Source organism: Phaseolus vulgaris, chromosome 4 (genome assembly GCF_000499845.2).
Source record: "Phaseolus vulgaris cultivar G19833 chromosome 4, P. vulgaris v2.0, whole genome shotgun sequence".
In the NCBI taxonomy this organism is placed as follows: domain Eukaryota; kingdom Viridiplantae; phylum Streptophyta; class Magnoliopsida; order Fabales; family Fabaceae; genus Phaseolus; species Phaseolus vulgaris.
In genome coordinates, this window is record NC_023756.2 from 20,582,123 (window position 1) to 20,607,288 (window position 25,166).

The following is a 25,166-nucleotide window of genomic DNA, read 5'->3' on the forward strand; positions in this document are numbered from 1 at the left end:
ATGACTTAACCAGTGTAATATGTACAAAATATTTACAAAAATGTCATCATGTGCCAGTTGAATTTAGCCGCAAATGACTTCGACAAATACTTCATGTGCCAATTAAAGCTCAAGTTTAATTTTAGCTGAACTTTCTCACTTAAAACTTATACTACTTATTTATTTTTCAGTGGGGTTGATTATTTTGTTGCTGTGAAGTATCTAACTCTCTTTTAGTATCAAATGAAATATCGTAAATCTGTCAACCATATTTTATGTTTGATCAATACTAATTATAATACAAGTTGTTTTTATCTGTTTTACCAGTATTGCATATTCACCAGCCCATTGTAAAACTTGTACTGATTGCTCATTATAAGACTCTAAAATTCATATAATTACTATCCTATATTAGATTCATTTATCTCTTCAAAATCTATTTTCCATCAACTATAGCAGTAAATTTTTTGTATAATTTTTTTTTAGATAAAAGTAAATATTATAAAAAAAAGTATAACATCCAACGTCTTTTAAGGATTAAATTGGTCATCTTTCCAATTTATTAATATTATAGTTAATATATAATTTTTTATGTTACAAAATGTTAACCACACGTAAGGACAAATCAAGAGATTTAATGAGCAATGCTTAGAGACAAAATGGACTTAAATGCTTTCAAATGCGAAACCTAAAGAAAAGTATGGTTTCAAGATACAATGCATTTATAGGGTACCACCAATAATTCGTGAAAATAATCCCAAAGCCTACACTCCTCAAATTGCTTCCATTAGTCCTTATCATCAAAGAGTAGACAACAGTTTTGAGCATATGGAAGAGCATAAACTCAAATATCTCAAGAGATTTCTTAATTGAACACAACAACTACCTATGAGAGAATTTGTTGACAAAATTAAAGAGATTGAAGAAAAAATTGGTGCAGATACTATTAAATATAATAGTGATGATTTCTTAAATATCATTATGGTTGATGTTTGCTTCATAATTGAGCATTTTCTAAGATGTCATACATACAATGATTGGGAGGGAAGAGACCCTTTGTTGATATAAGAATGGATGCTAACATATATTGAAAATGACTTGACACTACACTAAAATCGACATCCATTATTTTTTTTCTTGAACAACTTTACAACCTCACTGGTATGAATCGACTATTCCCTCATTTCTTGAGATTTGTTTCAACTATTTTAAGAACCTTGGAATTGGAACCTTTTGTCCAACCATGTGTCCAAGGCACTTCACAGATCTTTTAAAATATTATATAATATCATCATCAAAAATTCATGTCGGAACACCAAATGAATAGAAAGAAATTAAACATGTATATTGTGCCAGCCAACTATCAGAGGCAGGTATTAAGTTCGAAGAGAATCCAAATGAAAGCTTACTTGACTTGACCTATTCGGATGATATGTTTATAATGAAAATCTTAAATATCAATGAGTGCACATAAATATTCTTCATAAATATAGTGACATTTGAGCATTATCACAATCAAGATACAAACATTATTAATCAATATCTAAAGATTCTATGATTTTCTCATTGACACTGAAAAAGATGTGAAGAAAATAAAATTATTGTAAATTGGATGGGTGATGCTAATGCATTGACTACAATGATTAATAGTCTGGACTCAAATCTTAATATGACATATTTCAATTCATAATATTTCTCTTTATGCAATAACTTAAATAACTTCTATGAAAACCCTTATAACAAATATAAGGCTATGTTCTTACATGAGGACTTCAACACTCATTGGAAAATAACATCTACAAGTGCTGAAATTGTTTTACTTCTCCTAACATTTATTTAGACTGTATGTTCAATCGTCTCACTATTTCATGGTAAGAAATATTATTATATTAATGGTGAACTATTTTTACGAAATTATAGAGTAACATTTGTTTTTGTTATGTGTAGATGGTAAGTAGTTGGGTCGCTAATTGTGGAATATGAAGATCAATTGGAAGAGTAGACATTTGATGATTGTATCTCGAGCCTTGGTTGTATAAGAAATTTTTTTGAAGGTATTTTAGTATGCTGTTATTCCTTTATCAAATAATAAAAATTCTAACACTTTTTCATTGTTTCTATTTTATGTTGGAGTAAGCTAAATTTAGAGTTAGTTTGTTAACTCTTAAAACATATAAAATCCTAAGTTAGTTATTTTCTGTTATTAAAATGTTTCTCTTTTCATTCTAGTTTCGCAGTTATAAATACTTGTACACTTTTGTTCAATATAGTGCATGAATAATATATTTACAATTTCAATTCATATCAATTCAACATTTTATTTCTAACCTTCCTCTTTTTTTTTTAATTAAATTTTAAGTTTTTTTTTATAAATTTAATTATTTTTTATTGAAAAAAATTATTCTATTAAGTATTTGTGTAATTTTCTAATCTGAAACAAAACATTATGAACTTTGAAAATAATATAAATGAAATTATTAAATCTTAATTATTCTTAATAAATTATTAAATCTTAATTATTCTTAATAAATAATTATATAATAATTATTTGATTTATTTAATATTTAATTTAAAATATAAATTATATTAAAATGTTTTTCTTTTCATTCTAGTTAACCGCCATTGTAGTTAACAGTTATAAATAGTTTTACACTTTTGTTCAATATAGTGCATGAATAGTACATTTACAATTTCAATTCATATCAATTCTCAACATTTTATTTCTAACCTCTCTTTCTTTTTAATTAACTTTTTTTTTTATAAATTTAAAGATTTTTAATTAAATTTTTATTAAAAAAATTATTCTGTTAAGTATTTGTGTAATTTTCTAATCTGAAACAAAACATTATGAACTTTGAAAATAATAGAAATGAAATTCTTAAATCTTAATTATTCTTAATAATAATTATATAATGATTATTTGATTTTTTTAATATTTAGTTTAAAATATAAAACAATATCTTTTTTTAATAAAAATAATTTGAGTTTTATAACTTATTTTTATTATTGTTTAATTTCATGATATTATGTTTTGAAAATGCAAGATTAAACAATTAGAAGGTAAGTAGATGGTTCGCTACTTTGTGGAATAGAAAAATCAATTGGAAAAGAAGACATCTGATAAAACTACATATTAAAAAAACTATAACATCCAACATTTTGTCCCTTATTTTTGCTATTAAATAAATTATATAAAGTTCTCTAAAAATTATAAAATTATGTTACATAATCTTTTAACTATTAAAAATTTCTTTAGATTAATATTTGAATGTTAGTAAATATATTAACTTAAAGACCAACTTAATAGATATTCATGATTTTTATTTGAGAAACGATAACATTTTATAAGGATTAAATTGGTAGTGTTTTCAATTTATTAATATTATAGTTAATATATCAACTTTTATGTTACATAATCTTATTACCACCTAAGGACAAATCAAGATATTTAATGAGTGAAATACAATGCTTAGAGACAAAATAGACTTAAATGCTTCAAAATGTGAAACTTTCGAAAGAGTATGGTTTTAATATACAATGCATTTATAGGACAACACCAAGAGTTCGTGAAAATAATCTCAAAACCTACAGTTCTCAAATTGTTTTCATTAGTCCTTATCATCACAGAGCATATTTGAACATATCAAAGAGCATAAACTCAAGGGATTTCTAAATCAAACACAACTACCTAAGAGAAAATTTGTTATCAAAATTAAAGAGATGGAAGAAGAAATTCGATTTTGTTATGCAGATCCTATTAAATATAATAGTGATGATTTCTTAAAGATCATTCTGGTTGATGTTTGCTTCATAATTAAGCCTTTTCTAAGATGTCATACATACAATGATTGAGAGGTAAGAGACCATTTTTTGATAAAATAATGGATGCTAACGAATATTGAAAATGACTTGATACTATTGGAAAATCCACTTTAATAGTGATGATTTCTTAAAGATCATTCTGGTTGATGTTTGCTTCATAATTAAGCCTTTTCTAAGATGTCATACATACAATGATTGAGAGGTAAGAGACAATTTTTTGATAAAATAATGGATGCTAACGAATATTGAAAATGACTTGATACTATTGGAAAATCCACTTCCTTTTTTTTTCTTGAACAACTTTACAACCTCACAGGTATAAATCGACACTATTTCCCTCATTTCTTGAGATTTGTTTCAACTATTTTAAGAACCTTGGAGTTAGAACCTTTTGTCGAACCATGTGTCCAAGACACTTCACGAATCTTTTAAAATCTTCTATAATATTATCATCAAAACTTCAAACTTCATGTTAGAACACCAAATGAATGAAAAGAAATTAAACATGTATATAGTGCAAGTCAACTACCAGAGACAGATATTAAACATGTATCAATTTTTTTAAAGTTAGATGAAAGACACATTTTTAAGCTCTCATTTTTAAGAACTTAGCCTTTTGAAAGCTCTCATTTTTGTTAATGCAGTTTACATAACATGCAATTTTAAAAAAACTTGAGGAAAGTAAGATTTACATTGTAAATTTTTATATTAGTTCATTTGTAAAGACAAACTAAGTTCAATTCTTAATCAGTTCCATTAAATATACTTATGTTGTAAAGATACAAACGAGTATCTTTTAAACCTCACACGATCTCTTTAAAAACTATCGTCACTAATCAATATCAATAAAAGTCTACTGAACTTTATTTTAACATTTTTTCTCTAATATAGTTGATTATCAATTAAATATGATTTTTTATTAACCTATATCTTTATCTTTTTTACTAATATATAGACCTTAAGTTTTTATTCGTTTCATATTTTCTTTTAAATTTTTATATTTATCATCTTAGAACTATTAAATATTGATATTTCATATGTTACTTAAACTAAACAATTATTTAATATGAATTTATATATGTAAATATAGTGTATAAAAAAAATTAATAATCAACATAGAATATGTTTAGTAAGGCCAATAATTTGGCTACTTAATTATTTAAGTAACTTGTAAACTATTTTGAACATTATAAAAGTATTTCAAAGTAGTTTATTTTACGAACTTCTAGTTAATAAGCCATAAGCTATAAGCTATTTTAGCTAACTTCTAACTTATATCTTAATTTTCTTCCGTTATTATATTTTAATATTTTTTTTATTTTTAATTTCGTTTTACTTATTATTACCTGTTTCAACTTTATAATAGACTACTAACCATTGATCTATTTTAATATTTGTTGGGTTATTTTTTAATTTGCAATTCAAATTTAAAAAAGAGAGTTAACATTAGAAATTAAAGTAACAAATGTTTCATTACATAATACTACATGAAAATTACACAAAATAAAGATTGTAAAAAGAAATTCAATGTAATAGTTATTTAAATTAGAATATATATAACTTAAAAAAATAAATAAAAATATTAAATTTTTTAATAGTAATTTAATTATTTTAAAATAAAATTTAAAACTATAGTTATATAATTATATATTTTTATTAGAAACACAAATCTCATTTATATATTAAGACTTATACAATTATATCTTTTCATATCATTTTAGGTTTATCAACTAATTTATCAAACATTTATAATCTAATAAAATATTTTACTAACTAAAAATTTATAGAGAGCTTATAAGCTATAAAAGATAATTTATAAAGTACTTTTATTTGAAAAAGTTCTAAAAGATAATTTTGATTTATTTTATAAAAATTATTATAATTATATAAAAATAAGATAAATTTGTGTTTTTTTTATGATAGATCTGAATAGTTGCACTAACAAACTATGCGAGTATGAGTATGGAATGGACATCTTGTATGAAGTATATTGTTTTAGAAAAGAATATTAGAACAAGTACTATAATTCAAATTAGCCTTCCTAAACATAATATTAATAAATAACTATTTACATATGGTATCATTGAGCATAACTTTTTTATTTTTTTTAAATAGACACAAAGTAGTAGTGTTATTCATTATCATCTCTAAATATAACAATTGGAAATCTCACATCGATTAAACATGCTGACATTTTATTGTATATAAATGGATGCAAACCTCATCTCACGAGCCGACTTTATGAGGTTGAGTTAAACTTAAAGATCACTTTGTAATATGGTATCAGAATCATTTAAAAGTCTATCTTAGCAAGTGTTTGTTGAGAGAGTGTGTTAGTAATTCCACGTAGAAATCAAGTATATGTTATTTTTGAAAAATAATTTTACACAATTTAAAATTTTTTTTACTTTATATTATATTCATAAATAAAATGTTATTACTATATAATTAAGCCTTTTAAGTTGATTATGACATTTATGTTTAATCTTTATTTAGACATGCTTTGATTTAATGGTTTTTCCCTCAAGAGACCGAAGAAGTTGCGTGCACTCCTTTCATATGAACCCTACTTTGATATATATATATATATATATAGCATTGGAAGAAAAAATTACATTGGAATAGTAACAGTAATTTTATGCAGAAGAGGTTGGTGCAGAAATTGACCTAACTCTCGCATGTATAGAATAATAGCAGAGAGTAAAAACAAATGATGTTGGAGGAGGAGAGGAATCAGCCCTTAACAAGTCTCTATCAAAGTTGTTAAGATGATGCATAACTTACAGCAAGATTGATGTGTGTGACATTTTTGAAAGAAAAATTCCCATGAAATGATTGATGCAATGGACTAAATTTAGCAGCAAATTACCATCATTTAATTTAATTGTCGGTTGTAAAGTAGCATGAGATCATGACATGTTGCCAAATCCTCACAAAGAGTCCACCAATGTCATAATTGGATTAACATAGGAGCATTAGTCTTACCTTTCAAGGCATGAATGTGTTTTATCAATCATCATCATCATTTCTTCTCCCACCATTTCTCTTTCTTTTTCCCTTTTGTTGCTAACTTTTGTGGCTTCTTCTCTCACTCAGGTAAGGTTCCATTACAGAGGATAACTACTTTCTTGTTTTTCAGCTTTTTTCTTCTGTCCTTTTGATTAACTATGTAATAATGAGTTATTTCTTAAGGTTTTCTTTCACTTATATGAAACATGATTCGATTCAAGGTTGAGAAATATGAATCCTCTTTTCCCAAGCTTTTGGCAAACTATTACAATTTTTAGACTTATAATAACACCAGGAACCAGAAACAGTTAAAAAAAGGAAGTGATTCATGTAGTGGGAGTTTATTGGTACCAGAAACAATGTTTAAAGTATATTGCAAGCATTGGTGCATGCAGGGTTTGCTCAGCTGAAAAATATTGCAATATGAACAACTTGGGGAGAATCTAATACTAAAGTTGGAATGGATGAAGATGAATATTCTTATACTTCAAATAAACTGCATTTTCAAGTATTGCTCAAAAGCATAACTTGCAGATACTAGGAAAGAATATTCCCAAAACAAACATTAAAAAAGAAGGCAAATTCCAGAAGTTCAACTCATAAGTTTGGCTACAAATGAACTGCAAAAAGAATTGCTACAGAGAAAGATATTTAGAAGCAGAAATAAATGAAAAATGATGAAAATAAGAAAAGTAACAACCAGTTCTATGACGCCTGCTGAGTACTGCTACGATTACTAAACCTAAATGGCTAACACTATTGACTCTATCCTCTTTGAATTGCATCTCTATATCCCTTCTTCCTCAGTTCTCCTTACAACCCTCTTCTAAATATAGCTAACTTATGATCATATTCTATGCTCCTATCACCCAATTCCAGCCCTGTACAAAACTCAATGAGAAAATAAATGAAAAATAAGAAACAACACAAGACTAAGGTTTAAACTTGTGGTTGTATTGTCATGCTCCAAAATTGTGGACAAATATGGCTAATGCAGTCACAACGGCAACCACAACGCAGCTGCAGATACCTATAAAACCTCACTATTGCAGTTTGCAGAATGCAATTCAAAGTCTTGTATGAGACATGACTCAAGAGAAACTGAAACAGAATCAGAGAACCTCCAACTAGGATCATTCCTTTCACATGTATTCCAGGGAAAGGCTGCTGTTAGTGTTTGGAATAAGTTCTGGTGAGGAAGCTGAATCTGCTGCAAAACCAGATTTGGTGTCTGACTTGTTTCTCATTTCAAGGACCTTCTTGTGGGAGTTGGAGTGCACAGCTGCGCAGAACGTTGGACTGGCAGCTGGCCGGTATTCAGGGAAGAGCCGCCCTGACTTGTAGCGCACGCCACATGCATTGCAGAGTGTTTTTGGCCCCATTGGCCCTGCCCTCCACTGCGGTGTCTTGGTTATCTCACAGTGCACACATTTCCTCACTGCCTGTGATGGTGAACCATTCTGGTCTTGACCTGCTGAGAAAGTCACTTTGATCTTCTTTTTCTTCTTGTGCTCACCAAAGGCCTGCTTTGGTGTCTTGATAGGGGACTCGGCAAAATTCTCAGAGTCTGAGGAGGCCTTGCAGGTGCTGGTGTTGTGCTGCGTGTTCTCGCCGGTGGAAGACGCCGGCGAGATCAGCTGCATCACTGGATGGGGATTGAAGGCTGTCGGACGTGCACGCTTGCTGCGTGCACGTCCACATGGCACGGGGATGAAAATCTCCGGGCTACGAGGTACAGCCTTCTCCCCAGAACAGAAACTGCTGCTTTCAAGGACTGAGACTGGACTTGCTGTCTGGAATTGGGCATGAGTTATGTCCTCCTTGTTGGTGCATTGTGGCTGCTCTTGCTGCATGGTGAGACTTCCACCAGAGAAAGAGTCCTCAACAAAATTTGACAGCCATTCCAATTGTACAATGTCTTCATACTAGAATAAGGACAATGTGAAACATAGTTAGAGTTTAACTTTCCCAAGCCATAGATGCTGCTAACGCTATTTGTTCAACAAATTTTACAACAAAGAGAAAGCAAGAGCTAACTTTGAAATGCAATAAATAATGTGAATGAGAAAATATACAAGGAAAAAAACTATGTTATATATATATATATATATATATATTTTGTTGCATGTACTCCTATATCATATTTATAAAGTATTTTATAATAAAATTTGTTGAAAGTTGAAATAAATTCATTAGTCCAAAATTCTCTCTTTCAACATTCTAAAGAGTGGACAGAAAATTTAAACAACCCCATTAATCAAAATTTTAAGCTCTTGTGTAATGGAATATTGAAAAGGTTGGACTTAGGGTTTAGGGTTTGACCAACAATAAAGAATGCTAGCAAAATACTTTAAACATTGTTTAAAAAATCAAGAATGAATTTTTTTTATATACAAATATTACTCATATGGTACTCATTCCCTAAAACTTCTTAAAAAAAAACAAATTAATTCACATTATCACATTTAATGAAACATTAATGTTTTAATTTCTAATTTATTCCTAATTATTCTCTCTTTCTGAATAAAAATAAATTTAAACTACAGAAATTATGATGGAATAGAAAATGTATTTATCAAGTAACTTTCACTAAATACATTTTTTTTCATAGGTTTTCCACTAATTAAAAAACTAATAGATAAAATAATTTTCAAAGTAATGTTTTGACATTACTGACTTCCTCCTCTACTTATATAATTGCACAAGAAACTGAAAAAAGAAAAGTATATATTGTAAAGTGAATGAAAGAGAGGAATATAAAGTAAAATTTGACTAATTTATTTATCATAAAAATGAATTCTTTAACTAATTATCACATACACATTAACAGATTTTGACCAAATAACATTTGCTCATGAAGCATGAGTGGCTACTATGAAGAGTGAGTGACAACCTTTGTAAATAGTCATTATGGCGTCACATGCCAATCACGTGACTGTCAATAATGATATTCATAATAATTTAGCCACCCAACCCCACCATTGAAGTGGAGGATGTGCCCTTGTTTCTCACCGACACAATCAAGTGTCCACCAAATGACCAAACTACCCTTGTCTAAGAATATCTAGAAATTTGTACTACTCCCTAACTAATGCAACCTCCCAAATCCAAAATTATGTTTGAGAATATTGTGATCAAGGTGTTTGACGGCGAAAACTAAATATTAAAAAAAAACTCGATTTTTTCAAAGAAAAAAATTAGGGAGACGAATATTATTTAAATGTACCAATATAAAACGAAAATAATAATAATAATACATACATATAATAAGTTTATTAACTTATATAAAATACATATAAATAGTATATAAAAAAACTCTTTCACACGTCCTCTAATAATGTTTAAAATAATTATTACTTTAATAATTCAGATTCATAATTTATCCACAAGTCCACCAATTTCTTTTATGCAACATTTTCAATACATTAACTTTGCATTTAATGTGTTTGGACGGGATAGGATAACTTTTAAGAAGTACTCCTATGTAAAATATTAAATTAATTACTTTAGGAGTGATGGTTTCTATTGATTGCAGTGGAAAAAATCACCCCAGCATATTAAATTTTTAAAAACAAAATAATTTTACTAAAAATTGTTTTAATTAAATACTGTCCCAAATGGATAAAATTTACAAGTACACTTTTTTATTTATTAAAAGTTGTGTTAAAAATATTTTGTTAGCAAAATAAAGATAAAAGTAAAGTATGTGTAATTAATGATATTGAAAAACGACAGTGTTTAAAAAGGATTCCTTGACTGAAACGTTTAAAACAGTGTGTAACTCCAAAACCCAAATTAAAGATAAGTTTGGACTATTGAAAAGAGGAAAAAAATTGAAAAGTCTGAGCAGAGAAACACAAGCAGTAGAACCAATTTTCATACAACTATGCAGAGTAACAGACATGTAATAAAAACACCACCAAAACCAGGGGCGTTGATAAAACTACACGCAACTGGTTCACGAAACGCGCGTGACCGCGTTTTCAGCGCACACGTGGACGAATGAGATGTCAGAAGAGTTTGGAATCTCACCGGAACAGAGAGCTCCGTCGAGAGGTCCGGCACAGTGTTGCCGGAAAATACCGCGTTGGCGGCGTGGAACGAGTCGGACTCGGCGGACCAGAAGTTTGTCGGAGGAGCGAGCGGTGCGACAGCAGTAGTGTCAATGGCGGCTGTTTCTTCGGCGGGGAATTCGAGGAGGTCGTCTATTTGGTCGAAGAAGCTGCCGCAGTCAATGTCGTCGATGAAGTTTCCGATCATTTTTCCTTTTTTTTTCCCTGAGAAGATGAGAAGTGAGAAAATGGAAGAGAAAAAAAGAAACAAAAATAGTGTTTTTTTTCTTCTGATTTTAAGGTTGTGTTTGTTTGAAGGATGAATGAGTGTGAATGGTTTCGAAATCGGTTATTAGTAGGAGTGACTACCCATGTCGTGGGCCCCACTGAAAGAAGCAGGGTGTTCACCATGAAAGAGAAACGACACATTATATAACTTCTCTGATTTTCATTATATATTTAAAAACTATATAAAACAATTATTGGGAGGAAATGGATAAAATTTTAATAAATATATTACAATGGATCAAATTTTAATAAATATATTATTCGAATAAAACATTTTGCTTACCATATCGGTTTCTGAAACTTTGAATATTCCAGTTTTTGAAAACTACAGAGAAAAGAAGTAAAAAATAAATTTAAAAAAAATGATTTTACATAGTTAAGAAATTAAAATAAAGAAGGTTTCAAAATTACTTCAATGCAAAATCACCATTTCCCTTTTTTTTCCTTGAAATAAAAAACTGAGATGAAAATGTGTCATTTCATCAAACACTTGGCGTGCGTAATAGCTGGTGGCAAACTGAAGGTGAACAACACATTCAATTTTCATCACCCATTAAAAGAGTTTAAGCCATTTTATAAAAATCTAAGGAGAAGAAGTAGAACAAAACCTTACCTCTACAATAATTTCAAAATTTCAAACCTGAACAAACAAACAAACAAAAAAGTCAGCAAAAGAAAACACATTATAAAATTCAAATACTTCATACAGAACTCAGAATATTAAACAATTTCATATCTTCATTCAAAAAAAAAAAAAACTTTTTTTATTTACTATCTGTAGTGACACCTTGATGTAGTCTAAAATTTGGCCAGGCAGATTTGTGAATAAAGACAAAGAAAAAGAATAATTATAAAATTAAAATAAAACACTCAAAACTATAAAAACGAAAAGGGAAAGTTTTGCAAGTACAGAAGGTAGTACATAATTTAAGAGGATGGTGTAGTTTGATGTAAAAATCTACATTTCACTACTAATAAAAAAGTATTTAAAATAGAAAAAAATGATTATAATTTAGAAGAAAATAAGATGAATTAAAATTGAGGTAAATGAGAAGAGAAAAGACAAACCTGAAGAGAAGAAGAAGGAGAAGAAGAATGTTAGAAAGCCTTGTCCATTGCAAAGAGAAGCACAGTAGAGTTTGTGAGAGAGAAGAAAGAGGAAGGTTTTGAAAGGAGAGAGAGGTGAATGAAGAAGGTTTAAAAGAGTGGTGAGAAATAAGAAATTATTTTGATAAAAAAAAAAAAGTGATCGGCAAGAAATAACGTTAGGTGATGCTCCGCGTTCGGTGCTAGCTGTGTTTTACTATGTGACACTGTCGTGATGTTGAAGTATTTGTTCTGAGTTTGTTTTTATTTTGATTTTTGAGTTTGAGTTTCTCTCTCTTCTGATTGCACACGGGTCCCATGCCTACTACACACCACATTCACGGATATTCACACCGCCAAGACAAGCTTCAACTCTTTTCATCCCAAATCAATAACTGTTTCTACTTTTTCACCCTTTTTTCAGAGAAACGCCAATATCTTTTTCTTTCTAATGTTTTCTGAAACATCTAAGAAATAAAATACTTTTAAATTGGAACTAGTAAAATTAAATAAGTGAGTTTTAAAACAAATCAAAAATAAAAACTTCTACTATATTGCATAGCTTCCGAAAAATAGATTTCAAATAAACAATTGAGTCACATTAATCTAATAAGATGAATTTTTCCTTAATGTAATAATGTTATTTTTTATTAAGTGGAACTAGTTTACAAATTATCTTATTTATTTTTGTACTGGACCAGAGCGTTCGGTGATCGGACATCGACGTCGGTGTCAAACAGGTCAGCTCGTTCGTAGGGTCGAGTTGATGGACCACATGAGTGAGCTCTAGGTATGTGTGCATTGACTTTCATTCATATACTTAACACGTATAAGGTCTGGTCAGGTCAACAAAGAGTGTTAATGGGCCTAAGGGTGTGTTTAGTACATTCAGATCTAGTACAAGTAAAACATTCTCTATAACGCCTAAGCCCAAGAGCGCTAGGGTTTTGGGGAATAAGTTGCATGCATGATATGTAAAGACTTGTACGCCTACAATAGACAGATTGGACTCCTAATGCTGGTACCCTGGTGGCCATTCTGTTAAGATTTATGCACTCCAAAGAGAAAAGATTTTGTGCAGTTGCTGCGCTAAGATTGTGCACAGTGTAACAAACTCCTCCCATTAAACATACTTTCACTCAAGATAAGGTTATCGTGAGAGAAGGTTGTTACAAGAGGTAACCTAAACGTAGTCTATAAGAGGAACTTAAGATCCCTGGTACAGGTACACTATTTCTAAGATTGAAACTACTTACTTACTATTGTTTCTATAAGTCCTGTACTGACCTGATCGAGTCACAACTTGTTTCCAGAGTCAACCGACAACCAGGTCAATTGGCAAGAACAATTTTCATTTTAGATTTAAAAAGACGTTTTTAATCTTATAAAGATTTAAATCAATTTATCATCTTCACTCATTGATTTTTTTTTTTCTGTTTATTCAACCTAGATACTAAATTGATTTCTTCTAAAAATAAAATAAAATAAGAGTGCATGTTTATTCAACTATATTTGTTGAAAGTGAGTTAAGTGTTCAATATTTTATTCAATTAATTTTTTATTAATAAATTTTATTATTATTTTAGTATATGTTGTTATTTCTATATTTTCATGTCTAATCTATTTATTAATTTATTTATTTTCTTTTCAATCATTTGGATTACTTGGCTAATTGGTTTTTAGGTTTTCAGCGAGTTAAAAGAAATAGTTGAAAAGAAAAAAAACTAAATATAATATTATATTATTATGTTGATGACAAAAATTAAACAATAAAATATTTAAATAAAATTTTTGAATAAAAAAATCTAAATTTGTGACATGGTTAAAACTTATGTTAAATTAAATTACGTCAACTCTTTTTAATTAATATGGAATTAATTATTTGTACCTTTTTCTTTCCAATATTTTCAAAAACATCTAAGAAATAAAACACTTTTAAATTGCAACTAGTAAAAATAAATAAGTGAGAGTTAAAAAAAAAATCAAACAAAAATCCTCTATTATATTGCATAAAAAAGAATGAACGATTGAATTACAAGAAACATGAATTCTCGTTTACATTCAACAACAAATTACTTTTTATTAAGTTAACAGATTTTATTATTATTTTAGTATATGTTATTATTTTTATTTTTTTCATTTCTAATCTATTTATTAATTTATTTATTTTCTTTTCAGTATTTTGGATTAGTTGGTTAACTGGATTTTAGGTTTTCAGCGAGTTAGAAAAGATAGTTGAGCAAAAAAAATACTAAAATAATGTTATATTATTATGTTGATGACAAAAATTAAATAATAAAATATTTAAATGAAAAATTCGAATAAAAAAAATATAAATTTATGATTTAGTTAAAACTTATGTTAAATTAAATTGTATCAACTTTTTTAGTTAATATGAAATTAATTATTTTTACTTTTATTTAATTTCAATATATTTCTTACAAAATTAAAAAATTTAATAAATAAAAGACATAACATGTGTATGAGAGTTTGATTATTGTATTTACTGACAGTTTGGTTTATAGAAATTTAATAACATTAACACATTTTTTAGAAATAAAGAAAAACAGATATTTAAATTTAAAGAATAATTTAGGAACTAATGTATCAATTCTTAGCATTTTCAGAGATTGAAAAAGTGTTTTGCTTATGACTTTTATAATACTTGTTATAGAAACCAACAATTTTACATGCATTGTAGTTTTGAATAACAATAAAAAATTGTTTTAAAAAGGTAACTTAAAACAATACACATGACTAATCCGTTAAATTAAAATTACAAGCTTCTATATAGTCACATCATTAATTCAAATTATTTGATAATAAAAGAAATTAACAATAAAAGTAAGGGTGATCTTGAGTTGTGTTGACTAAAATAATATCACGTTAGGTTAACTTTTTACAGTTTTTTATGTCAAATTTAACACACTTTTGAATGAGTTGGGATGGGTTGGCTTAAAGTTTAAAAATATTTTTTTTAATAAAAGTTATAATTTTTAAGTATTAATGTAATTAAAAATTAATATAATTTTTTTACAAAAAATAATTTAAACTAATAAATTAAATTGTAACAAGTTTGTCTAAATTAAATTAAAAGAATGAAAAGAAAAATATAACAAGTATATCCATAACACATGTACGAATTGTTCACTAGTTACTTATATTAAACTCATCATTCAACCTATATTAAAAATAAATTAATTTAGATTAAGTTAGATTTGACGTAATTAGAAATAAAATTCAATTAAATTTAATTGAGTTGAGTTGTAACTTGACCTAATAAATATTTTTTAATAATTTTAGAAAGCAAAGACATTAAATTTTTTTTAAGAATTAAAAATAAAAAAGCTAAAAGATATTAATTATATTTTATTATTATTATTATTTTGAGTTTTTACTACAGTAATTTATTGGTTATCTTTAATGGGCTTGGTTGGAATTCACAAGCTTTGAATTTATGTAGATGTACTGTGAAGGGCTCCATTATAGAATATTACTGGCAGGGCCCAAACCATTTAATTAGATGAGGTTTATATATAATATATAATATTTGTTTTTATTGTACACATTTCATATTTTTATTTTATCTTCAATTATATTTTAAACTAGAAAAATAATAAAAATAATTTAAATTAAAGGAACTCTACATCTCAATAATATAATATACTACTATAAATCATTACTATCTTTTAACAACACTATATCACAAATTACTTATTATTATTATTATATAATTATCACTATTTTTTATTTTCTTAAAAAGAGAGGTACAAAATATCTATTTTCTAATAATATAAATTTAAAGAGATAAATTAAAAAATATAAAGACAGAAGTTACCTCATTTTCTTTATATCTTACAACAAAAACTGAATTATTCTATTTCTTACATTAATTCTCTTAGTTTCTTTTATATCATAGACTAGGGTATGAATAAAAGGTAAATGTAAAGTATTTAATATTTTAAAATATAAAATGAATTTAATATTTACTATGTAAGATTAGTAGAATAATATAAACAAGATATTCGAGATGAACTATTTTCTTAAAACTCAGCTAATCTAAAAACTAAATCAATTTAATTATTATTAGCTTTGTTCAGATAATATATTAACGTAAAAACTAGGCATTAATTTTTTTTTTCAAGTTTTCATTTTTTTATTGTTTATTTATGTAATTCTAAATTTTATATTAATAAATGGTAAAAATATTATTTATTCAGTATTTGGTTTTTCCTTTATCACTTTGAATTTCAAGTGCATGATAAAATAGTTAAAATATTCATTATTTCAAAGCCATAATATATTTTAAAATTACATATTAATGATTGAGTAAAGATATAATAATAGTCTTTGTATGGTTGTGGTTGTTCTTTCATAAGCTTTGAATATTACTGATATGTATTTATTGAATTCCCAGCCACTTAGTTAAAATAAAAATTATTAATATTTTAAATTAAAATTGTGTATATATTTAAGTTATATGCATTGAAAATATATCTACAAATATAATATTTTAAAAGGCACGAGTTTATAAAATAAAATAATGTAAAAAATGTGATTATATGATGGTATTTTTTCAAAAACGTGCTTTCAACTAATTTTACTCATTTTATTTTGCAATTTTGATTTGCACATATCAAACATTAATAAATACAAAATAAATTAATAAAAAATTTAAATATTTATTCGACAAAGGTTAAAATTTTAGGTAAAATTTATCATATTTTTTCTTTCTTTTTAAAGATAATACTGATATAAATTATTCATGTTCAAAAATATTCCATGGAAAATATAGAGTAGGCATAACACATGTTGAAGTCTCTGAATGGTTACAAAACTTACCAAATAGTTTATAATCTATTTGGAGAAATTTCTTTTAAAAAGACTACTTTTTACAAATTGAAATTAACTTATACATAATTTAGAAGAATTTTTTTAATAATGAATATAAAAAATTAAGTTTAACTTATATAAGTATTTTCTTAATTTTTCTTTTCAAGATAGGATCACATTAATTTATTCAAAACTTAATGATGAAACTCTGATTGAATTGGGACCACATTGATATTAATGAAATATTAATAATAATCAAGTAATAAAAAAATTTATACTAAAGAAACCAAAAAACACAATATAGTTTTATAAGATCTTAAAATTTAAAGAATTATATTGTATTATATGTGTGTTATAACTGGTTTTCCGATTTTGAATTAATTTTTTAAATCGTTTTTATTTATTTATTTAGACTAACAGTCTTCTCTAATCCAACCAATGTTTGGTTAAATTTTTAACAAACCTACATTTTTTCATTATTTTAATAATTTTTATTAAATAATTTCTCATATATAAATAGAGTGTTTTTATTATTAGCATATAAAAACGAGTGTGCTTTAGTCAAGCAAGTGTTATTCTAGATAAGGAGTTACGTTATAATTCATTTACCCATTAATCATTCAATTTATGCACAAGCAAATTTATTTATTATAAAAAACATGAAAATCAGATCAAATTAAATTCATTTATTTAATTTCACTTACGAATACTAATTTCTTCATTATTTTTCAAAACTCAATGATTCTCTTCTCAATATATAAAACGAAATCAAAATTCATTCAATCAATTTTTTGTTCATAATTAAATACATTTTGATTTTTTTAAAAATATATTTAACTTTAATCTATTTTTAAAAATATAGTTTTAAATATTGAATTTATAGATGGAATGTGTAGTTATCTATAAAAAGAAAAAGTTAATAGTTGATGAACTAGATTAAAGCTTTATTAATGGATAAAATTAGATAAACTTTTATTTATATTTTTAACAAATCAAAATTATCAATGTATGCTTTTATTCTATATCTAAAATTTAACACTTCATATGCTCTCATTCATGCAACTTTTAGTAGAAAAAATTGATTTTTATCTCAAAGAAAAGATATCAAAAGTGTTGTTTTTTTTTTTTGTGTGTCTTGGTCTCACACCCTTTTTCTTTGTTCTTTCAATCTTCTCTTTTCCCATAACTAACTTGAGTCACACTCTTAGAATCATTCATTGAATTTCCTTTGAAATTACTCTCCCTCTTTAAAATATGTGAAAAGGGAAGATGGTGCATGCTGCTCCACTTCATCCTTTGCTTCTTTATCTAACTTAGGTTTCACTCTTTCAAACCCTTTCTTCTATGAGACTTCTCCAATTGGGAGAGAAAAGATAATAATGATTGGTTGCATTATATATAAATATGTTAAGATAGCATACTCAAGTTAGTTAAAGAAAGAACATGGATTAATGATATTAGGGCATTTAGAACATGCATGAGATGAGTATAGTTCAAGGAAATAATTAATTCTAAATAATACTTCAAGAACTACACTTTTCTTTCCCTAAATCTGCTTTCTATGGACAATTTTTACGTATCAATTATAGTTTCCCACCCACTACCCACTTTTTTTTCTTCTTATTTTTCCTTTTAAATAATAGTACTATAAACAAGTTTTTCTGTAAAATATATATTGTAGGGATGAGAGGATATGAGTTGGTGTTGCACATAATATTGCACATATGAAAATTCTCTTCAATCTTCACATTTATATATTATTTAATATCAGTAGTTTTATAAAATTATTATTATTATAATATATAATAATAATAATAATAAATTTAATGATTAAGATGCTTAAGAATTGATTTTGGTTATTTGAAATGACTCTTCTGTTTGAGAACGCTCCAAAGCTATTTAAAATATACCCTACTTGTTTCTTTAAATAACTCTAGACAATTTAACATAAAAAATATGTTGCCCATCAAGAAATAAATATTATTATATAAGTAATTGAATTTAAATTGAAAAATATAAAATTATAAATGATTTAGTTTTCCGTAAAATTTCTTTCACTAAAACAAAATTGATGAGAGAGGGTTTTTTTAACAATGATATATAACAAAATAGAGACAACAAATGACATTTTCCAAATTATAAAGCAACTCATGTGAGATGTTTGATGTTTATATAGTGTCCCTGTTTCTTTAATCAATCATTAATTTAATAATTTAAATTTATCAAAACTAGACTAAAAGTCTACTACTCTCTTTGAATATATATATTCTCATCCAAATGCATTGACTCTCTTTTCTCATTTTTTTTGTTAATGCCTTGAATTTCTCATTATATATATCATTATTTTTTTTCCTTTACATTATTTTAATTAAATCAGAATCATTTATGTAGTTTACAAGTTTTGCTTTTGTATTTTTATATTAAATTTAGTGATAAATTAAAAGAGTTTCAATTGAGCGTGGGTCAGGTGTACAGGGTGATATTTCACACTTTAATTCTTTAGTTCTTTATAATAATATTTCATATAATCCGGTAAATGGTTTAAGTTCTTATAGTAAATTTATTTTATACTAAAAAACCGCAAATTAACTATCACAAATAAGTATTGATTAAAAGTGGAACAAAAGTATTGATTAAAAGAATATTGAAAAAAATCAGAATTAATGTTTCTTCTTTAGTTAAATTTTAATAAGAGATTCCTAATAAAAAGAGAGAAGCATAGAATTCATAGAAGAATGGATAGGGCTTTATGTAATGGAGTGTGTCTGGATGAATGAGATTCTTGTACTTATTAGGTTCTTGTTAAAAATTGTTATGATCATTCTCCTATTCTTGCTAGTAATTCTTTGAGGAAGGTTAGCAATTTTCGTTTCTTTTCTATGTGGCTTCAGGACATTTCATGTTTGTAGCTTATTCATGATTCTTGGGCTAATAAGGTTGTTGGTTGTCCTATGCTTATTTTGCAACATAAGTTAAAAAGGTTGAAAATTAAACTCTGAGACTGGAATACAAATTCTTTTGGTAATGTTCACAATGCAGTTCTTCTTAAGCAGAGTCTACTCCTTGGTGTTCAACAAAACTTAGAGACTGCTAGTTTGTCTCATATTGATGTGCTTCTCTATCAAGAAAAGATTGCTAAGGAGGAGCTTGATCATGCTCTTCACTATCAATATTTATTTTGGAAAGAAAGGGTTAAGATGTTATGGTTCAAAGATGGAGATCGAAATACGAATTTTTCCATGTTGTGGTCAAAAAGAGAAATAATTCTAGTGGGATTTATTGTCTACGAATTGATAATGAGGTTACTGAGGATCCTAAACTCATTGAGGATCATATTTTGGACTTTTATAAAAATCTTTATGTCGAGTCTATTTTTAATGTTCCGGATACAAGTAATATGGAAGATTTTATTGGTTCTTATATTCCTGAGCTAGTTTCCTCTGAGGAGAATATGATGTTGATCAAATGTCCTGATTTTTTGGAAATCAAGACTATTGTTTTTAATCTTAATGGTAATAGTGCTCCTGGTCCTGATGGGTTTTGTGGTGTTTTCTATCATTCTTGCCGGGACATTATTGGGACAGATGTTTGCAATGTCGTTCAACAGTTTTTTAAACAAAATTGGGTTCTCCCTGGAATGAACAATAATGTGGTATCTCTTATTCTTAAGATTCAAGGTGCTGACTCCATTAAAGATTACATGCCAATTGTTGTTGCTAATTTCAAATTTAAGATTGTTTCCAAGATACTGGCAAATAGGCTTGCACTTGTGGCTGTTATAATCATTTCTCCTAATCAATATGGGTTTGTGCAGGGTAGACAGATTCATGATTGCATTGGTATTGCTTCTGAAGCTATTAACTTGCTTTCTAAAAAGGTTAGATGAGGTAATGTGGCTTACAAAGTTGATATTCATAAAGCCTTTGACACTCTGAGTTGGAAGTTCTTATTATTAGTTCTGACACGCTTTGGTTTTCACCCCTCGTTAGTCGGTTGGATTAGTACAATTCTCTGTTTAGCTATGCCTTCTATAAAAATAAATGGCAGTTTGGTGGATTTTTTTCCTTGTAGTAGAGGTGTCAAACAAAATGATCATTTTTCTCCTTTACCTTTTTGTCTTGCAGAGGAAGTTCTTAGTAGAGATATCTCTAAGCTTGTGAATGATAAGAAAATTTTACTTATGGCTAGTCCGCAAGGTTATCTCTCTCCCTCTCATATTTTATATGCTGATGACATATTTATTTTTTTGTAGGGGGGATATTAAGTCTCTTAGAAATTTGAGTATTTTTCTTAAAGCATATGGTGATTTCTTTTGTCAATATGTTAATAACTCTAAAAGTAGTTTTTTCACCATGGATAATTCTGCAAGATTCGTCACCAAAATTCAACGTATTCTTTATTGTAGTCATGGTTGTTTGCATTTCAATTATTTAGGAGTGCCTATCTTTGTTGCTGCTCCAAAGTGTCGATTTGTTCAACCTTTGGCTGATAAAGTCAAATTGAAGCTAGCATCTTGGAAAGGTAAATCTCTTAGCATGATGGGTCAAATTCAGTTGGTCAATACGGTGATTACTATATTTCTAGCCTATAACTTTAATATGTATAAATGACCTATTACACTTCTTAACCAAGTTGAGCAGTGGTGTCGAAATTTTATTTGGATTGATGATATTATGAAAAAAAGGCATAGTCATCGTGAATTGGGATACGATTTGTTCTCTTCTTGAGAATGGAGGTTTGAAGATTGTTAATCTTCGTCATGAAAATAATGCATATCTTCTTAAGTTTGCTTGGAACTTTGCTTATTGCAACATGCCTTGGTCTTTTCTCTTGAAAGTCAGGATTCTTAAATCAAAATATGAGTTTAGAATGGTTTATAGATCTTCATCTCTTTGGCCTGAAATTAAGCAGTTTTATTCTACTATACTTGATTATACTTCTTGGACTATTGGTACAGGTTATTTTATTAATTTCTGGAATGATAAATGGTCTTCTACTACTTCTTTAGAAAATATTGCAGGATTATCTAATGGTGTTAGCATTCCGGATACAGTCTCTTAGTTTTGGACAGGTTGTGATTGGAATATTCCCTTATCTTTACAACAGATGCTTCATTTTTTTAACCATACCATGGTTAGGGAGGAACATAATATTCCTAATTGAATTCTAGATGAGTCTGGTCATTTGAGTCTTAAATCGGCTAGGACTTTTTTCTTGGAACCAAGAGTTCCCTGTGGTTGGGGTAAATTCATCTGGTCTTCATCTTTTCCGCCTTCCAAAACTCTAGTACTCTAGAAAGTTTTTCATGGGCGGCTTCCTACAGATCAACATATTCAGAATAAAGGTTTGCATATATGTTCTATGTGTACGCTTTGTGAAAAACATGAGGAATCTATTCAACATTTATTTTTTTAATGTTCTAATGCTTTACATATTTGGAGTGAGGTTCGACATATTTTTCTTACTTCTCATTTCTCTAATAAGGAAGATCTTCTTTCTTTTATTAAGAGTCATGGTAGTCCTTTGGTTAAATTGATTAAGCTTGTTGTGATAACTTTTTCTATTTGGATGATATGGCATATGAGGAATTATGTTAGATTTCAGGATAAGATTGAGGTTTTTAGGACTATTTTGGTAATTACAGACTTAACTTGTATAGTGGGAAATTCGTCTAAAGCTTAAATAAAGAATGATATGTTGGATTTTAACTTGATTAAGTTTTTTGGTATTAATACTCGTAGTGGTAAAGCTCTTCATCGTCTTCCTGTTAGATGGGAGTTTCCTTCACCAGGCTGAGTTAAAATTAATATTGATGGGGCTGCTCGGGGGTATCCTGATCTTGCTACTTGTGGAGGTATTTTCCGTGGGAGTATGAAGGAGTTTATTGGTGCTTTCTCTGCGTTTCTTGAAGTTCAGATTGCTATGGTTCTTGAATTTTATGGAGTTATACATGCTATGGAGGAAGCTCAAAGGATGAGACTTACTAATGTCTGGCTTGAATGTGATTCTGCCTTAGTTTGTGTTGCGTTTACTGTTAGGAGTAATGTTCGTGGATGCTTCGTAATCAATGGAATACTTGTCTTAATTATTGTGGGAAAATCAGGTTTAGAGTTACTTTTATTTTTCATGAAGGGGAATGCATGTGCTTATAAGTTGGCTAATTTAAGATTTATTCATAGAGAATCATTTCATTGGTATAATAGGCTTCCATCTAGTCCGTTCTTAGAATTCTTTATGAATAGGTATAGTCTACCTTTGTATCGTTTTTGTTAACATATGAGTTTTGGTCTAGTCCTCTCATATTTTTTGTATTTTTTTTAATAATAATACTTTTTTTCATGTGATGGAAGATGATTGTTGTTACTTGAGATGTCGGCCTACCTGAGATGTCAAGTTGCATAGTGATGCTTAACATGAAATCTTTTATAAAAAAAAAGAGACACATATAATATTGGTTAAATCTATGTTAAGTAGAAGAAAAGAAAATAGCTTGGATCAATCACACTCTAATTCGCTAAAAGCTAAAAAATAAAAAATAAAAAAAAAACTCATTAGCTAAACTTTTTATTTTAAGAAATGTTAATTGTTTTTCCTGACATAGATATAAATATTTTATTTTTAACCAACATTTAAACATCAGTTGAGAAAATTTAAATTTGATTTAAATTGACTTTAATATTGATAGAAAATAAAATGTTAAAGAAAATTTATTATAATCATATAGTAAATTTATAAGATTTTACTTTCTTAAGAAACCTCAAAATAGAATAAAATATAATAATTTTAATTAAGAAATAGTTCTTTAAAACAAATGCTTCACCTCAAGATTCACTCTATGCCTACATGTATCTTAAACTGTATGGATCTAGAAAATTACCTTAGAGTAGAATTGGTATATTTCAAATGACACCTGAATATTTTATTATTAAAATGAAAAGAACATATAAATAGAAAATTCAGTTATTTAGGTTTTATTTCAAAAGAACCACCATCTCCCTAGAAATTCTTTTTTTTCTTTCCTTTCCCTCCTCTCTGAGATTTTAACCTCCTCGCTCATCAATTTGACGATCGGAGTCCACCATTAGACTCATAGTAGCGAGATCTACAAGATGCCCGATCATAATCTCTAATAGACTAAGTTCAATTTTACTCTTCTCTTTGAGTCAAATTTTGAACTTGTAGGTTTGTCACGATCTAAGTTTATGCATGTGCCTCTTTTAGTTTTAAGAGTAGTCTTTGTTGGATTAGAGTCTATATAGTTAGATTTTTTATCAGGACTCTGTGGTGCAGGTTAAGCTATTTTTAAAGCTTTTGGTAGGTTTTGAGCACTTTGTGAGCATCTTCTCAAGTAAAGGTAAAGGAAGCTAGTTTAAAATTTTCAACAGAACTCTAGACTAGAAGATCTGAATGTGGAGGTGACATGGTCACCAATTTAAAAATTTGTTTGCAGGATTTTCTTGTTTTGAGTCGATTGGAAATTGATTGAAATTGAAATGGGTTTGCAGAATTTCTTGTTTTGAGTTGATTGGAAATTGATTGAAAATGAAATGTTTGATGAGAATTGGTTGGTTGATTTTAAGTGACGTTGATTTAGAAATCACATATATGTGTAGATTTATAAATTTATAAATTGAATGGAATGTTGGTTTAGAATTTACCAGGCAGGTTTTGGCATAATTTTCTACTTATATCGCTCAAACGAGAATAAAATGAAAAATGGAGGTGCTCTCGGTTTGATTCTCACCTAAGCGAGACTTGGAATGAAATTCTGGGTGCTCTCAGTCCGATTCTCACTCAAGTTAATCATCAAAACATATGTAAATTAATAAAAGAATATTTAAAATTGATTAAGATAAGATTCATTAAAATGAAGATATAATTTTACCATTTTTAGTTAATCACACTTAATTCACCTTGGCATTCATGGCTGAATGACATTTAATGTGTTAAGGACACATTTCAATGAAATAGTAGAATTTGAATTAAGATTTTGGTTCTATATTTTTTATTGTTTCTATATCTTTAAAATGCCCTGATTTCAATATTTTAAAATATATTAAATTTTTTAATATATTAAAATTAGTGTATTTTAAAAGA

At 27.6% G+C, this 25,166-nt stretch overlaps 1 protein-coding gene and 1 pseudogene across 2 annotated transcripts; one reads left to right on the plus strand and one right to left on the minus strand.

Annotated features, from left to right (window-relative positions):
* Nucleotides 1-222: 222 nt before the first annotated feature.
* On the plus strand, nucleotides 223-1,937 carry LOC137838447 (UPF0481 protein At3g47200-like; annotated as a pseudogene).
* Nucleotides 1,938-7,375: 5,438 nt separating this feature from the next.
* Nucleotides 7,376-12,468, minus strand: LOC137837428 (GATA transcription factor 8-like). Of its 2 annotated transcripts, XM_068646412.1 has the most exons (4): nucleotides 12,219-12,468; nucleotides 11,764-11,790; nucleotides 10,843-11,087; nucleotides 7,376-8,735 (listed from the first exon to the last, which is right to left on the minus strand). In XM_068646412.1, the coding sequence occupies exons 3-4, from the start codon at nucleotides 11,068-11,070 to the stop codon at nucleotides 7,953-7,955; spliced, it is 1,011 nt and encodes a 336-aa protein (XP_068502513.1). In that variant the 5' UTR covers nucleotides 11,071-11,087; nucleotides 11,764-11,790; nucleotides 12,219-12,468; the 3' UTR covers nucleotides 7,376-7,952. The 2 variants fall into 2 exon arrangements, with proteins under 2 accessions (XP_068502513.1, XP_068502514.1); XM_068646413.1 differs by lacking the exons at nucleotides 11,764-11,790; nucleotides 12,219-12,468 and adding an exon at nucleotides 11,434-11,451.
* Nucleotides 12,469-25,166: the final 12,698 nt, after the last annotated feature.

Bases quoted from the DNA above. Each gene is read 5' to 3' on its own strand.
- LOC137837428 (XM_068646412.1), bottom strand. From the start codon at position 11,070: ATGATCGGAAACTTCATCGACGACATTGACTGCGGCAGCTTCTTCGAC. The intron at 8,736-10,842 runs GTGAGATTCCAA...TCCTTATTCTAG, and splicing joins CGACGGAGCTCTCTGTTCCG to TATGAAGACATTGTACAATT.